We start from the raw sequence: 17,739 nt of genomic DNA, 5'->3' as shown, positions 1-17,739 counted from the left end.
CTGTCATATAATTTACTTTTTAGGAAACTGTTTTCCATGGAGGGAGCAAAATGGGAGTCCTGTTACTGTACAGTGTGTCGCTTTTTCTTTTTTTCATCTGACATAGTGTTGAAGTTGGGGAAAAAAGTCGGGAAAGTTCTCTGGAAGTGATCAGCTCTTGATGACTTTGTGTTATATTTTGCTGAGACAAGCCCTGGCTGCAAGAAGTGATGGTCTGTGCTGGATGAAGAAAAGCTAAGACGAAAGACTTCAACTAGAGATGTCACTGGTGAGTTCAGTGTATTACATGTACACACACACTATACAATATATACAGAGCTCCTGTATACAATGTCACTGGTGATCCCTGTATTATCTGTACACTTACACTATATACAGAGTTCCTGTGTATAATGTCATTGGTGTTCACTGTATTACCTGTACACTGACACTATACACAGAGCTTCTGTACATAAGGTCATTGGTGATTACTGTATTACCTGCACACTGACTCTATATACAGAGCTCCTGTCTATATTTTCACTGTTGAACACTGTATTACCTGAACGCTAACACTATATACAGTGCTCCTATGTGTAATGTCACCGATAATCACTGAATTACCTGTACATTATATTCAGAGCTCCTGTGTATAATGTCACTGGTAGAGTTGAGCGATACCGTCCGATACTTCAAAGTATCGGATCGGAATGGATCGGCCGATCTTTAAAAAAAGTATCGGTATCGCCGATTCCGATACCGGAAGTCCCATTCAAGTCTATGGGACTTCCGGTATCGGAATAAGAAAAACCCTGTTTTTGCCTTGTACAGCCTCTCTGGGGTCTGTACGGGCCTTTCGGGGGGCTGTGCCGGCCTGCCAGGGGGTCTGTGCAGGCTCCGGTGGTCTGTGCCGGCCTGCCGGGGGGCTGTGCCGGCCTGCCGGTGGTCTGTGCAGGCTCCGGTGGGCTGTGCCGGCCTGCCGGGGGGCTGTGCCGGCCTGCCGGTGGTCTGTGCAGGCTCCGGGGGGCTGTGCCGGCCTGCCGGGGGGCTGTGCCGGCCTGCCGGTCGTCTGTGCAGGCTTCGGGGGTCTGTGCAGGCATCGTCCGATGGGACTACAAGTCCCATCGGGCGATGCCTGCTACCATGACAGTGATTGACACATTAGCCAATGATGGGACAGTAGTAGTCCCATCATCCGGCTAATGTGTTAAATGTTAAAAAAAAAAAAAAATACTACATACATACTACATGCATGCTACATACATACTACATGCTACATACATACTACATGCTACATACATACTACATGCTACATACATACTACATGCATGCTACATACATACTGCATGCTACATACATACTACATACATACTACATACATACTACATACATACTACATGCATGCTACATACATGCTACATACATACTACATGCTACATACATACCACATACATACTACATACATACTACATACATACTACATGCATGCTACATACATACTACATACATACTACATGCATACTACATACATACTACATGCATGCTACATGCATGCTACATACATACTACATGCTACATACATACCACATACATACTACATACATACTACATGCTACATACATACTACATATATACTACATGCATGCTACATACATACTACATGCTACATACATACCACATACATACTACATACATGCTACATGCTACATACATACTACATATATACTACATGCATGCTACATACATACTGCATGCTACATGCATACTACATACATACTACATGCTACATACATACCACATATATACTACATACATACAATACATTCATACAATACATACATAGACATACAGTACATATAACATAGAGTAACATACTTACCAATACTTGTCACATTGTTCCCCGAAGCCATTGTCTTTTCCGGAATAAATATTAACATAACAAACCACAAAAATACTCACCCACGATCCGAAGCAGTCCACGAGTGTGTCCCACGACGATCTTGGGTAGAGAACGGCAGCATCAGCTGTTGCTGCCGTTCTCTACGGGCTGCAGGAATCCAATGACAGAAGGTAGGTATCCTTCCGCACTGTATTTCCTCCGGAAATTCCCACGCAGCAATGGCATAAAGTGAGACTAGGGACTTTTTTTTTTTTAAAGTGGCGGAGGAATACAGTGCGGAAGGATACCTACCTTCCGTCATTGGATTCCTGCAGCCCGTAGAGAACGGCAGCATCATCTGATGCTGCAGTTCTCTACCCAAGATCGTCGTGGGACACACTCGTGGACTGCTTCGGATCGTGGGTGAGTATTTTTGTGGTTTGTTATGTTAATATTTATTCCGGAAAAGACAATGGCTTCGGGGAACAATGTGACAAGTATTGGTAAGTATGTTACTCTATGTTATATGTACTGTATGTCTATGTATGTATTGTATGGATGTATTGTATGTATGTAGTATATATGTGGTATGTATGTAGCATGTAGTATGTATGTAGTATGTATGTAGCATGCATGTAGCATGCAGTATGTATGTAGCATGCATGTAGTATATATGTAGTATGTATGTAGCATGCATGTAGTATATATGTAGTATGTATGTAGCATGTAGCATGTATGTAGTATGTATGTGGTATGTATGTAGCATGTAGTATGTATGTAGCATGCATGTAGTATGTATGTAGCATGCATGTAGTATGTATGTAGTATGTATGTAGCATGCATGTAGTATGTATGTAGTATGTATGTAGCATGTATGTAGCATGTATGTGGTATGTATGTAGCATGTAGTATGTATGTAGCATGCATGTAGTATATATGTAGTATGTATGTAGCATGTAGTATGTATGTAGTATGTATGTAGTATGTATGTAGTATGTATGTGGTATGTATGTAGCATGTAGTATGTATGTAGCATGCATGTAGCATGCATGTAGTATGTATGTAGCATGCATGTAGTATGTATGTAGCATGCATGTAGTATGTATGTAGTATGTATGTAGCATGCATGTAGTATGTATGTAGTATGTATGTAGTATGTATGTAGCATGTAGCATGTATGTAGTATGTATGTGGTATGTATGTAGCATGTAGTATGTATGTAGCATGCATGTAGTATATATGTAGTATGTATGTAGTATGTATGTGGTATGTATGTAGCATGTAGTATGTATGTAGCATGCATGTAGCATGCATGTAGTATGTATGTAGCATGCATGTAGTATGTATGTATGTAGTATGTATGTAGCATGCATGTAGTATGTATGTAGTATGTATGTAGTATGTATGTAGCATGCAGTATGTATGTAGCATGTATGTAGCATGTATGTAGTATGTATGTAGTATATATGTAGTATGTATGTAGCATGTAGTATGTATGTAGCATGCATGTAGTATATATGTAGTATGTATGTAGCATGTAGTATGTATGTAGCATGCATGCAGTATATATGTAGTATGTATGTAGCATGTAGTATGTATGTAGTATGTATGTAGTATTTTTTTTTTTTTTTTTAACATTTAACACATTAGCCGGATGATGGGACTACTACTGTCCCATCATTGGCTAATGTGTCAATCACTGTCATGGTAGCAGGCATCGCCAGATGGCACTTGTAGTCCCATCGGACGATGCTTGCACAGACCCCCGGACATCAGCACAGCCCCCCGGCAGGCCGGTACAGACCCCCACAGGGTGCACAGACCACCGGCAGGCCGGCACAGCCCCCCGGCAGGCCGGTACAGACCCCCACAGGGTGCACAGACCACCGGCAGGCCGGCACAGCCCCCCGGCAGGCCGGTACCGACCCCGGGCAGTCCACACAGCCCCCCGGCAGGCCGGCAGAGACCCCCGGAAGGCCCGAAATGACGGCGCATCATGATGCGCACACACCGCGCATCATGATGACGTCAGGCCGTCAATCAACTTTGAACTTCCGATTCCGATGCCGAATTCCGATATTGAAAAAATATCGGAAGTCGGTATCGGAATTCCGATACAGCAAGTATCGGCCGATACCCGATACTTGCGGTATCGGAATGCTCAACACTAGTCACTGGTGATCCCTGCTTTACCTGTACACTATATACAGAGTTCCCATGTATAATGTCACTGGTGTTCACTGTATTACCTGTACACTGACACTATATACAGAGCTTCTTTGTATATTGTCATTGGTGATCACTGTGTTACTTGTACACTATACATTATATACAGAGCTCCTGTGTATAATGTCACTGCTGATCACAGTATTACCTGTACAGTACACTGACACTATATGCAGAGCTCCTGTGTATAATGTCACTGGTGATCACTGTATTACCTATACACTGTATGCAGAGATTCTGTGTATAATGGCACTGGTGGTAATAAGTGTTGTTAGTATTGTGGTTTGTATTCATGATCAGTATTGTAGTATTCAATCACTGTGTGGTGGTAATTTGTGGTCTTGTCACAGTGTGGCGGTATTTTTCCCTAGTATGTGGAATTTTTCGGTCACTATGAGGTGGAATATGTAGTCTAGTTAGGGTGTGGTGGTATTTCTCCTTGTATGTGGTATTATTCGGTCACTGTGTGGTCTGGTCATGGTGTGGTGGTATTTCTCCCCTGTATGTGGTATTATTGGTCTTGGTATAGGAAACTGTGTTGTGTATGGCGGTAATTTGTTCTCTTTGATATTAATTAGAAGATTCTTATTTCCATTAGAAATTAGCTACTTGGATTACAGCGGCAGAGATGCACTTACAGGTGTTCTCCTGTGGAAAAGATTAATTGCCTCTCCACAGGATAAATGATAACATATTGATTGGTGGGCGTCTGACTGCTGGGACCCAATCGGCAGAATGTGGAGCTTTTATCCCCATTAGACTGGAGTGGCATGTACAACTCCGACTACTGATCCATTCATTCCAAAAGTGGCTGCACTTGTTTTTTTTATGGAAGTCCCAAAGAGGGTGAATGGAGCAACGGGTAGATATCCCACCTGCTGCTCCATTTTAAAATGGGAATAATTGTCCTATCAACGATAAAACTTCCTCACTCTTCCGATCGGTGCAGTATCTAATGGTCGGACCTAAGCGATCACCTATCCTGTGAAGCCCATGGATAGGTGATAACTTGTTTTAACCAAAGAACCCCATTAATGAAAACTACCATAATTATACATCCCAGTCAGCGTCGGACTGGAACACCTTGGGCCCACCAGAGAAAATCATTCTTGGGGCCCACTATGTAGCTGCATAGAGTTAAATACCAGACCACCAATTGTGCGGTAAAACACACTAATATCCGGGTATAATATAAGGTTGTACATGTCTTAATTATGTAGCAGGAGTTGGGGTAGCCCCCTCATAGAATATAAAGCAGCCCGCTCATAGAATATAATGTAGACCCCTCATAGAATATAATGCAGCCATCTCATAGAATATAATGCATCCATCTCATAGAATATAATACTGCCCCCCTCATAGGGTATAATGCACCCCCTCATAGGGTATAATGCACCCCCTCATAGGGTATAATACTGCCCCCCTCATAGGGTATAATACTGCCCCCCTCATAGGGAATAATGCACCCCCTCATAGGGTATAATGCACCCCTCATAGGGTATAATACTGCCCCCCTCATAGGGTATAATACTGCCCCCCTCATAGGGAATAATGCGCCCCCCTCATAGGGAATAATGCACCCCCTCATAGGGAATAATGCACCCCCTCATAGGGTATAATGCTGCCCCCTCATAGGGTATAATACTGCCCCCTCATAGGGTATAATACTGCCCCCCTCATAGGGAATAATGCACCCCGTCATAGGGAATAATGCTGCCCTCCTCATAGGGTATAATGCTGCCTCCTCATAGGGTATAATGCTGCCTCCTCATAGGGTATAATGCTGCCCCCTCATATGGTATAATACTGCCCCCCTCATAGGGAATAATGCACCCCCTCATAGGGTATAATGCTATATAGATATATAGATATAGAGTTAGATAGATATAGATAGAAAGATAGATGTAGAAATAGATAGATATAGAGATAGATAGTAGATAATGGATAGAAAGTAGATAATGGATAGATATAGATAGAAAGATTCATAGAGATAGATAGAGATAGATATAAAGATAGATATAGAAAGAAATATAGATAGATAGATAGATCGATAGGTAGATAGATATAGAGATAGATAGAAAATAGATAATGGATAGATAGATAGATAGATAGATAGATATAGAGATAGATAGCTATAGATAGAAAGATATAGAGATAGATAGATATATAGATAGAGATAGATAATAGATAGAGATAGATAATAGATAGAGATATACAGATATAATAATAATAATAATAATAATAATAATAATAATAATAATAATAATATAGACATATATAGATAGATATAGAGATAAATATATATAGATAGATGGCTATAAATAAAAATAGATATAGAGATATATATAGAGATAGATAGATATAGAGATAATAGATAGATATAGAGATAGATATAGAGACAGATAGATATAGAGACAGATAGATATAGAAAGATAGATATAGAGATATATATAGAGATAATAGCTAGATATAGAGATATGTATAGAGATAGATAGATATAGAGTTAGAAAGATAGATAGATATAGAGAGAGATATAGAGATAGATAGAGATAGCTAGATAGATAGATATAGATAATAGAGATAATAGATAGATATAATAGATAGATATAGAGATAGATGGATAGATCAATAGATAGATAAAGAGAGAGAGATAGAGATAGAAATAGATAGATAATGAGATATAGAGATAGATATAGAGATATAGTGTTAGATAGAAAGAGATATAGAGATAGATATGGATATAGAGATAGATATGGATATAGAGATAACAGATAGATATAGAGATAGATATAGAGAGAGATAGATATAGAGATAGATAGATATAGAGATAATAGATAGATAGATAGATATAGAGATAGATAGATATAGAGATAATATTTAGATAGCTATAGAGAGAGAGATATAGAGATAGATATAGAGAGAAACAGATATAGATATAGAGATAGATATAGAGATAGTTAGGTAGATAGATATAGAGATAATAGATAGATATAGAGATAGATAGATATAGATATAAAGATAGATAGAGATAGAGAGAGCGGTAGATAGAGATAGATATAGAGAGAGATAGATACAGAGATCGATAAATAGATAGAGAGATAGATATAGATAATAGATAGAGATAGATAGATAAAGATAGATAATAAATATAGAGATAACAGATAGATATAGAGATAGAGTAAGATAGAAAGATATAGAGATAGGTAGATATAGATAATAGAGATAGCTAGATAGATAGACATAATAGATATAGATAGATATAGAGATAGATAGAAAGATAGATATAGAGATAGATGTAGAGATAGAAAGATAGATATAGAGATAGAGCGATAGATAGATAGAGATAGATAGAGATAATAGATAGAGATAAATAGATAGATAGATAGATAGATAGATAGAGAAAGATAGATATAGAGATAGATATAGAGATAGAAAGATAGATATATATACAGAGAGATAGATATAGAGATAGAGATAAATAGATAGATAGATATAGAGAGAGATATAGAGAGAAATAGATATAGATATAGAGATAATAGATATATATAGAGATAGATAGATATAGATATAGAGAGAGATAGATACAGAGAAAAGATATAGAGATAAATAGATAGAGAAAGATAGATAGATATATAGATATAGAGATAGAAAGATAGATATAGAGATAGAGCGATAGATAGATATACAGAGAGATAGATATAGAGATAGAGATATATAGATAGATAGCTATAGAGAGAGATATAGAGATAGATATAGAGAGAAATAGATATAGATATAGAGATATAGAGATAGATAGAGATAGATATATAGATATAGATATAAAGATAGATATAGAGATAGATATAGAGATAGAGCGATAGATAGCGAGAGATATAGATATAGAGATAGATAGATACAGAGAAAAGATATAGAGTTAGATAACGGATAGATAAATAGATAGATAGGTATAGAGATAGATAGATATAGATATTAGATAGAGATATATATAGATAAAGATAGATAGATATAGATGGTAGCTAGATAGATAATAAATATAGAGATAATAGATATAGAGATAGATAGAGTAAGATAGATAGATATAGAGATAGATAGATAGACATAATAGATAGATATAGAGATATATATAGAAAGATATAGAGATAGATAGATATAGAGATAGATGTAGAGATAGAAAGATAGATATAAAGATAGAGCGATAGATAGAGATAGATATAGAAATAGATAGATATAGATAATAGATAGAGATAGATATAGAGATAGATAGATATAGATAATAGATAGAGATAGAAAGATAGATAGATAGATATAAGAGAGATAGATAGATAGATAGATAGATTGATAGATAGATAGAGACAGATAGAGAGAGCGAGAGAGATATAAAAAAAAAAACAAAACACAATACTCACCTCTCCTCCTCGCTCCCACGCTGATCCCGGCTTCAGTGTCAGGAGCTGCCCCCTCTGCCAGACACACAGCGGGTGCGCGATGTAGTGACGCCAGGAGCAGAGAGGACTGAGGGCGGCGCCGGCCCTGATTTACAGCTGTAGTCTGCAGAGCAGCTTACTGGGCTGGGGGCGGGGCCTCTGGGGGTGGAGACCTGAAATGATATTCATTTCTCTTTAGCAGCGGGGACAGGGGCTCCTGCCTCCTGACACCCGCTGCTGCTCCACTGGCAGGGGCCCCCATAGCAGCTGCATGGTGTGCGACACACCACTGGCTGGGGGCCCCTGGAGCAGCGGGGGCCCTAGGCAACTGCTGGCCCTGTATGCCAGCAGGTGCCAGGGCCCACCAGATGCCAGGGCCCACAATGTCAACCAAGTTAGCCGCGCCTGCGGTTGACATTGTGGTCGCCATGGTATTCCCGATGCGCAACTGCGCAAGCGCGGGACTTGGATAGCGTGACATCGCGATGTTTGTGTATAGAGTGGATACCAGCGAGGTCTCTTGGCGCCGATGCGCATGCGCGGGCGTCTGATGACATGGTGTCGCGGGATTTTGACTCCTGGGTCGCGATTGCTGATGCTGAGCCTCTGACGTTTTCCATCGCTTCTGTTAGATTGATGGGGATTCGTAAATACTGCGAGCATTAGGTAATGTGTTAGCAACCACTATAGGCTATTGAATTTGGCGCCGATTTTAAAGAGGTGCTTTAATTGGCTATGTTTGTTTTTTCTGATAACACTAGTTGCTAACTTGTGATCTATTGGTTGGGGGTTGTTAGGACAACAGAGGATGCCATCAGATGATTGGCTTTGATAGGAAAGTGATTGGCTCTATTTTCCTTATACTGCGGCATGATTACATTTGTCCTTTTTTAAATGATGTTTTGTACACATTGTTATTCTTTTATATAATGTACGTTATTGTATTTTGTATTTATGTATATTACTGTTGTTGTTTTGGGTGGTGGGCGATGCCATTTTTGTTGATTGGTTCTTTGGGCCTATATAAAGACCGCCCTTTTTCTTACTGTGTATGCTTGAAAAAGACCACTTGGTGGTTGAAACGTTGCATTTTATCATGGCTGAATAAATCGATATATTTCTCACCTGGATTGGATGCTGCTCCTTTACTTTAAATATAATGTGGCATTGTACAAGACAATTATTGGCTCAATTAACATTTTATCATTTATCATTTATCATTTTAACATTTGCTAACTATTTCACATGGGTGAATTCAATTGCACAGCAAAGTAATGTTCCTTCCCTTTCTTGGTTCCATATTACTCCCTATTGTAACTTCATTATTAAAAAAAAAATCAGCAACTAATGTTTTGGGTTTCATCACAGGACCACAAGCAGCATTGCACGGGATATCAGAGAACTGAACAGATCACTGTTTTAAAAGAACTGAAATCCAATTCAGTCTACAGCCATCAGAAACCAAAAGGGTATAATTAATAAGATAACTAGGCTTGAACAAGAACATGTGGGGCTGAACACAATGTGGTCTCTAAATAACAGAAGACAACGCGGAGTTCAATAATGCTATTTTGTTACTTTCAGTGTTATGTTCTTTCTTACCTCCTCTGGGCACATTTCATGGGCGCTATTTAAGAAGTGAGCACAGGCCAATGGAAAGGAAATGGAGTAGCGCATAGCCGAGTGCTCATCCAACGTGAGCAGGAACATCTTCTCAAAAGTGCGAACGTGAAAACTACAACAAAAGCAAGATAATATGTAAAGAATAGATGCATGAATGGCATAATAACATTATACTATAGCAAAATACCTATGGCAGGTTATATGTGTCTGTATAATGATGTGGAAATGAACTGAAATATAGATACAGTCATATGTTAAAGTTTGGGCACCCCTATTAATATTAACCTTTTTTCTTTATAACAATTTTGTTTTTTGCAACAGCTATTTCAGTTTCATATATCTAATAACTGATGGACTCAGTTATATTTCTGGATTCAAATGAGGTTTATTGTACTAACAGAAAATGTGCAATCTGCATTTTAACAAAATTTGACCGGTGCAAAAGTATGGGCACCTCAACATAAAAGTGACATTAATATTTCGTAGATCCTCCTTTTGCAAAAATAACAGCCTCTAGTCGCTTCCTGTAGCTATTAATGAGTTCCTGGATCCTGGATGAAGGTATTTGTGACCATTCCTGTTTACAAAACAATTCCAGTTCAGTTAAGTTTGATGGTCGCCGAGCATAGACAGCCCGCTTCAAATCATCCCACAGATGTTCAATGATATTCAGGTCTGGGGACTGGGATGGCCATTCCAGAACATTGTAATTGTTCCTCTGCATGAATGCCTGAGTAGATTTGGAGCGGTGTTTTGGATCATTGTCTTGCTGAAATATCCATCCCCTGCGTAACTTCAACTTCGTCACTGATTCTTGCACATTATTGTCAAGAATCTGCTGATACTGAGCTGAATCCATGCAACCCTCAACTTTAACAAGATTCCCGGTGCCGGCATTGGCCACACAGCCCCAAAGCTTGATGGAACCTCCACCAAATTTTACTGTGGGTAGCAAGTGTTTTTCTTGGAATGCTGTGTTTTTTAGCCTCCATGCATAACGCCTTTTTGTATGACCAAACAACTTAATCTTTGTTTCATCAGTCCACAGGACCTTCTTCCAAAATGTAACTGGCTTGTCCAAATGTGCTTTTGCATACCTCAGGCGACTCTGTTTGTGGCGTGCTTGCAGAAACGGCTTCTTTCGCATCACTTTCCCATACAGCTTCTCCTTGTGCAAAGTCCGCTGTATTGTTGACCGATGCACAGTGACACCATCTACAGCAAGATGATGCTGCAGGTCTTTGGAGGTGGTCTGTGGATTGTCCTTGACTGTTCTCACCATTCTTCTTCTCTGCCTTTCTGATATTTTTCTTGGCCTGCCACTTCTGGGCTTAACAAGAACTGTACCTGTGTTCTTCCGTTTCCTTACTATGTTCCTCACAGTGGAAACTGACAGGTTAAATCTCTGAGACAACTTTTTGTATCCTTCCCCTGAAAAGCTATGTTGAATAATCTTTGTTTTCAGATCATTTGAGAGTTGTTTTGAGGAGCCCATGATGCCACTCTTCATAGGAGAATCAAATAGGAGAACTACTTGCAAGTGGCCACCTTAAATACCTTTTCTCATGATTTGATACACCTGGCTATGAAGTTCAAAGCTCAATGAGGTTACAAAACCAATTTAGTGCTTCAGGAAGTCAGTAAAAAGTAAATAGGAGTGTTCAAATCAAGAAAATGATAAGGGTGCCCACACTTTTGCACAGGTCAAATTTTGTTTAAATGCAGATTGCACATTTTCTGTTAGTACAATAAACCTCATTTGAATCCAGAAATATAACTGAGTCCATCAGTTATTAGATATATGAAACTGAATTAGCTGTTGCAAAAACCAAAATTGTTATAGAAAAAAAAGGTTAACATTAATAGGGGTGCCCAAACTTTAACATATGACTGTATAGGACCTGATTCATCAAGACTGGAGTTGGAGAGTTTTGAAAGTGGACTTCATGCTTTTTGCCATAAATCTTACTCCACTGGGGACTGTATGGCGTATGGCACGCCACAGTTTGTCACTAATTAGACGATCAGGAGTTGTCACGCCCCGTTGCACCCCGGTTCCACCCCAGCTCTTCCCATTTTGGTGGAGCTGTCGAAAACTGGCAGAAAATGGCAAAAGTTGAACATTGTGCAAAAATGTTGTGACTTTTCAAAGTAACTACTGTATATAACACTAGCATCCATTTATACTTGATTTATGCCTATGGCAGCATACAGCTGAAGAATCTCTAAGGGCAGCTTTTGGATGCCTCTGTGTAGCACATAACTGCCAAATTTTCAGTTTAGCTTCTCAGAGATAGGGATTATGAAGCAACAAATGCCACAACATTTATATTTCTATAACCCTGATGGTTCTGTGGACTTTGGAGTCTTCAGGCATCCAGGAGGTCTGCCTTTTTGTCTAGGTGCTTGAGGATGTTCGGGAGGGATTAGAAAGTATGGTATAGCATCATATTGACCCTTTATACAGCATGTATGTTTCTCACAGAATCAGTATGGATCTTAGCATGGTTCTTTATGAAATCATAGTCACCCGGAGATAGATGCATGAGGCCCTCACTGGATAGATACTATATTGGTATGTGCCCACGATCAATAATTACTCTGGGTTTGACGCTGCGTATTTCTGCAGTGTCAAACCTGCAGCAGCTGGGTGTGGTCAATAGTTGCCTGCGGATCACCAGCGGACATTGACATGTGGTGCGTCTATCAAGACCGCAACGTGTCAATTTTTCAAGTGGACATGCGCTGCTAGTTCCGGATCATGGGCACCCGGCCTAAGGGATGGCTATGCCTGGGCAGGGTAAGCTAACATGCTGAAGATTTGTTGCAAAAAATTCTGGAACTCAATGTAATCTATCAGATTTAACTTTAAATGGGGTTTGCCGGCCCAAGACTTTTTTTCAGCCTTTTTTCCTCAATTGGATCTGCAGAGACCCCAATCGGCACGTGACTGCAAATATGGAAATTGCATAAATGTGGTCACATGACTGTCCACGTGACTGTCTACTCACACTGGGAATACAGAGGAATCCTGACAGTGTACGTATTGCACATTCACAATTCAGCAATCTGCAGTCACAAAGAGTGACTGCAAAAATGTATCAGGGGCCTAGAAAACCTCTTTATTTAGGTATGTATAGATTCATCCTGCAGAAACAACTTCATTTACTGTAGATATAAAGCATTGTTTTACAGTTGCAGCAATTTCTGCAACCACTCCACTGCAGATGAACACAAAATCGTGTAGCAATAGGGAGAATATTTATTCAAAACTGCTATCCCCTGTATCGTCATTGCGCTACATTACAGGCTTTTAATCGTTCTTTGTAGGATATTCCCATATAGTGTTCCATTATGAAATTATGGGTTTATTTTCTTACGATTCCTGAACGCTCTCAAGAAAAAATCATAATAAAAATACCATGGCACTAACCAGAAGATGGATAGGTCAGAGGTCTCCATGATCAGCTCCTCTACAGAATCCAGCATCCAGGTGTGAAACATTATTAGATTCATTATTTTGCCCAGGTCTTGGTTTTCACGAAGAGACAGTGGGGCCTTTGCTACACTGGTATAAGCCTGAAGTGGGAGACAAGTCAATCAATAATGAGCAGTATCTCTCAAATCAGTGCTCGAAGTACCCTAACACATCAGGTATTGCACATTCATAAAGTTTAAATCTGTTGTTTTTAGATTTTGAGCCCAAAGCAGGACAGTGATGATAATGTCTGTACAGCGCTGTGGAATATGATGATGCTATACAAGCAAAGTATAAAAAATAATAATAAAGCTTCACCATAAACCTTTGTGTATATGAGAAGCATTATTTCTGACCAGTATATGACTTATATCAGCAACTTTCTCTTTATTGATAATTATCAGTTTTCTCTGAACTTGGCTTTACAGTGAGTGGATACTAGCTGAAATGATGTCTCCCACACACATAGAAATGAGAAGCTCCTGCTCATCTATCTATATACAATATCTACCTGTTATGTATGTATGTATGTATCTATCTATCTATCCATCCAATATCTATCTATGTGTCTCTGTATAACCAATGGGTGAGTCCTTTCGAGTACGGACATGCGCAGAAGGGCTAAGGGGTGTGTCCCTACATAGCGTCCGGAGCTGGCGGACGCTGTGGCGGTAATTATAAAATAAGGGGTATCACGCCAGCACATTTACTATACCACATCAGGACACAATTGTTGTTGAAATCGGCCCTCCTGATGAGCCCAGATGGGGCGAAACGCGTTGAGGCGCTTCACTTATATGGCAGATGGCGTTTGACATGATGAGTATCTGCAGCATTGAATACTGAGTGTTGAATTATGTCTTTAATGGTACCTGATATTTAATCCAGTGGCATGATCATTGTCACCTTTCATGCAAGTTTTTGGTTATCTACTGTATATGATGATTATTTAATCTTGAGCATTTCACTTTTGATATCTGTATAGGGACTTATGTGACTTATCATACAATTCAGTGGTTAGTAGCTCAGTGATTGTGATCTCTTTTTCAACACATATATGTAAAATTCGGTCCACATTGTTTTTTGGATCTTAACATATTACCAGTTGTGGATCTATCTTTATGCTTGCTTAGTCATCTGGTGCCATAGGACTTAATCTCAGATAAATGAAATTTGATATATTATACGCTGTGGATCTCCTTGCCTTTATCTGTTAGACTCGTGTCACTATAAAGCCATCATGTTTATGTGTTCCTTTTGTTTTTAATCCTCTTGGGGATTAGGGTCCTCCTTATTGTAGGTGGTCTTTGTCTAATGTTAGGGGTCCCTTTAGCATCGGGGAAGGGATCCCATAGTGGCTGCAGGGTTCATTAGGGTCCCTAGGGTCAGCCATCGTTGAGCGGGGGCGCCACAACATCCCCCCTAGGGTGCCAACCTCCGCGGCAAGGAAGGAGTGAGCGTTAGACTGTATTAGGGACTCCTAGAATTCCCCCATTACATGTTTTTATGTAATTGGATGTCATTGGACACGGTTTTGTCTAGTCTTGTTCACTTTGTGGTGTGACCTTTTTGGTTTTTTAATAATAAAGTATTGCATTTAGGGTTTTTGTATGATTTTTTTTTTTTTTTTATATATATATATATATATATATATATGTATATATATATATATATATATATATATATACACACACTAGCTGTTTCCAGCCAGCTAACGTTCGGCACACTCATTGCTATCTAATTAACGCTGCTGGTGATTAAACTAAACTAAATAATGACAACATTCAATAGCACTTACGCAGGTGGTAAATTAAATTAAAATGAAGTTAATAACAATAATAATCATTAAAAATCTGAATAATACTAATGATACATTTTATTCACAGTGTAAAATCAAAAACAAACTGGATTCAGTAAGATGTGCATTTTTTATTTATTCCAGCATCTAAACAAATTTCATAACGAAACATAAATTAAGTTAATATTTCTCCGTAAACACAATTAAATGTATAGTCATTTTTGTAATTTTCAGAGATCTTTCCTTGACTTCTACCAGGTACAATTTGAACTGAAAGACCTTTACAACTTGTTACTCTAGAAAATGCAGTGTATAATTGACCATGTGTGAATACAGGATTAGGTAGGAGAATGGGGCGGGATTATGTGTGGTAATGTGGTGGGGGGCGGGATTATGTGTGGTGATGTGGTGGGGGGCGGGATTATGTGTGGTAATGTGGTGGGGGGGCGGGATTATGTGTGGTAATGTGGTGGGGGGCGGGATTATGTGCAGTAATGTGGTGGGGGGCGGGATTATGAGTGGTAATGTGGTGGAGGGGCGGGATTGTGTGTGGTGATGTGGTGGGGGGCGGGATTGTGTGTGGTGATGTGGTGGGGGGTGGGATTGTGTGTGGTGATGTGCTGGGGGGGCGGGATTGTGTGTGGTGATGTGTTGGGGGGGCCGGATTGTGCGTGGTAATGTGGTGGGGGGCAGGATTGTGTGTGGTAATGTGGTGGGGGCGGGATTGTGTGTGGTAATGTGGTGGGGGGGCGGGATTGTGTGTGGTAATGGGGTGGGGGCGGAGCTACTGTGCAGGGGGTGGGATTAGTGAGTAATCACGATGCCTCTTATATATATAGATATATAGTATACATTATCTATCGCTCATATCTATCTATTAACATCCATCTATCCATCCATCCCACAGAAGCAGCAGCATATGCACACATTATGCACAGTACTGAGCAGTGTAGCTGTAACATTGTTGTCTGTCTGTGTCTCTCTCATTGTCCATCTGCTCTGTCCTCCCCAATTCCTTCCCCTCGCAATAAAATTCATGTCATGATACTGCAGTGCAGTATGGCACAACCTCCAGCAGGGGGTGCTGGTGATGGAAGAGAGGTTGCACACACAGTGTAGCAACACTGAGCAGCAGCACAAGCACCACCAGGTGGCAAAAGAGTGGCCAGACAAGCCAAGTCAGAAACAGTCAGGAGCAGAAGTACCAGAGGTCACAGCAGTACACGTGGTCAGAAACAAGCCAGGGGTCAGCAACGGTCGGAAGCGGATAAAGCAAAGACAGAAGCAGGTCCGAATGCAAGCCAAGTCAAAATTAGGGAGTCAACAAACTTACCAGGAAACACTGAGCCAGTGAGTCGGGGCAAGTGAGGGATCACAGCAGGTTAAATCAGGATATACCAGAGTCAGATACACACGCCGAAGGCAGAACTATAGCTGACACCATCTGCAGGATGCAGTGGAGCTAAATAGCAAACCTGAGACCAGACAGACGCTGAGAAAAGTTAACCCCGAAAAAGACCAGACCGGGAACATGGAAAGACAAGACTCAAAACTCGGTCTGGATCATGACACTTCAATGGCAAGTAACTATAACCTCAGTAATGCTGGAAATCTCTCATTTTTGCTTTACATCATTTTTTTAGCAGTGATTTATGAGCAAATGTGAAAAAGACAAAGGGATAAGAAGAGAAGTCTGATATGCGGAGAAAAGCATTTTTTCTATCGAAAAATATATTACAAAGTTTATTATCTTTGCTTGTATTGTGCTCATCTATGTAAAGTTCCTTGAAACTAAAATATTTTGAAAACACAATAGCGTTTATATCCATAGTTAAAAAATAAAATATTGTGATATTGTCTGTATTGTGGGCCTGTATATGTGTTTCCAAAATGTTTGAAAGATAGCCAGAACACAGGTGATGCATGACAAAATAATGTATAACACCCAGTAAATTCTCTGTTACAGGACAACAGTCAAAGACTGTCCGGATCACAGAAGCCATAGATTTAGTATAGTATAGTAGGTTTTTAACTATCTGCCTTCTCAACACAGCGCTGACCCAGAGCGGTCAAAGACCGCTCCTCGTGACGATCCAGCTACTCCACATCAACAGAACAGCTCTTCTTTTTCTGGGCTGCACTGTCAACAGGGCATGACTGCTTAAGTCATGGTGGTTGATAGAAGACTCCTTGCAGTTAGGCAGTCAATCAGCATGACTTCGGCAGAGACGCACTGTCAACAGAGCAGAGTGGTAAAAAGCTGCTGCTCTGTTGACGTGACATCAGGGGAAGCTGCTGAATTGCCAACAAGAGCAGTCCGTAACTGATTCAT

At 39.9% G+C, this 17,739-nt stretch overlaps 1 protein-coding gene across 1 annotated transcript in view; it reads right to left on the bottom strand.

The window, feature by feature from the left end:
• The window catches only part of NCKAP1L (NCK associated protein 1 like), a 310,666-nt gene that overhangs the window by 182,441 nt on the left and 110,486 nt on the right, over positions 1-17,739 (bottom strand). Inside the window, exons 16-17 of the mRNA XM_073561415.1 lie at positions 13,565-13,710; positions 10,111-10,243 (exon numbers count right to left, since the gene is read on the bottom strand). Coding sequence (XP_073417516.1) covers positions 10,111-10,243; positions 13,565-13,710 — 279 coding nt within the window. The remainder of the gene's footprint in view (positions 1-10,110; positions 10,244-13,564; positions 13,711-17,739) is intronic.

This window comes from Dendrobates tinctorius, unplaced genomic scaffold (assembly GCF_039654945.1).
Source record: "Dendrobates tinctorius isolate UK_male_01 unplaced genomic scaffold, ASM3965494v1 ptg000319l, whole genome shotgun sequence".
Classification (NCBI taxonomy): Eukaryota; Metazoa; Chordata; class Amphibia; order Anura; family Dendrobatidae; genus Dendrobates; species Dendrobates tinctorius.
This window is presented reverse-complemented; position numbering and strand designations above follow the sequence as displayed.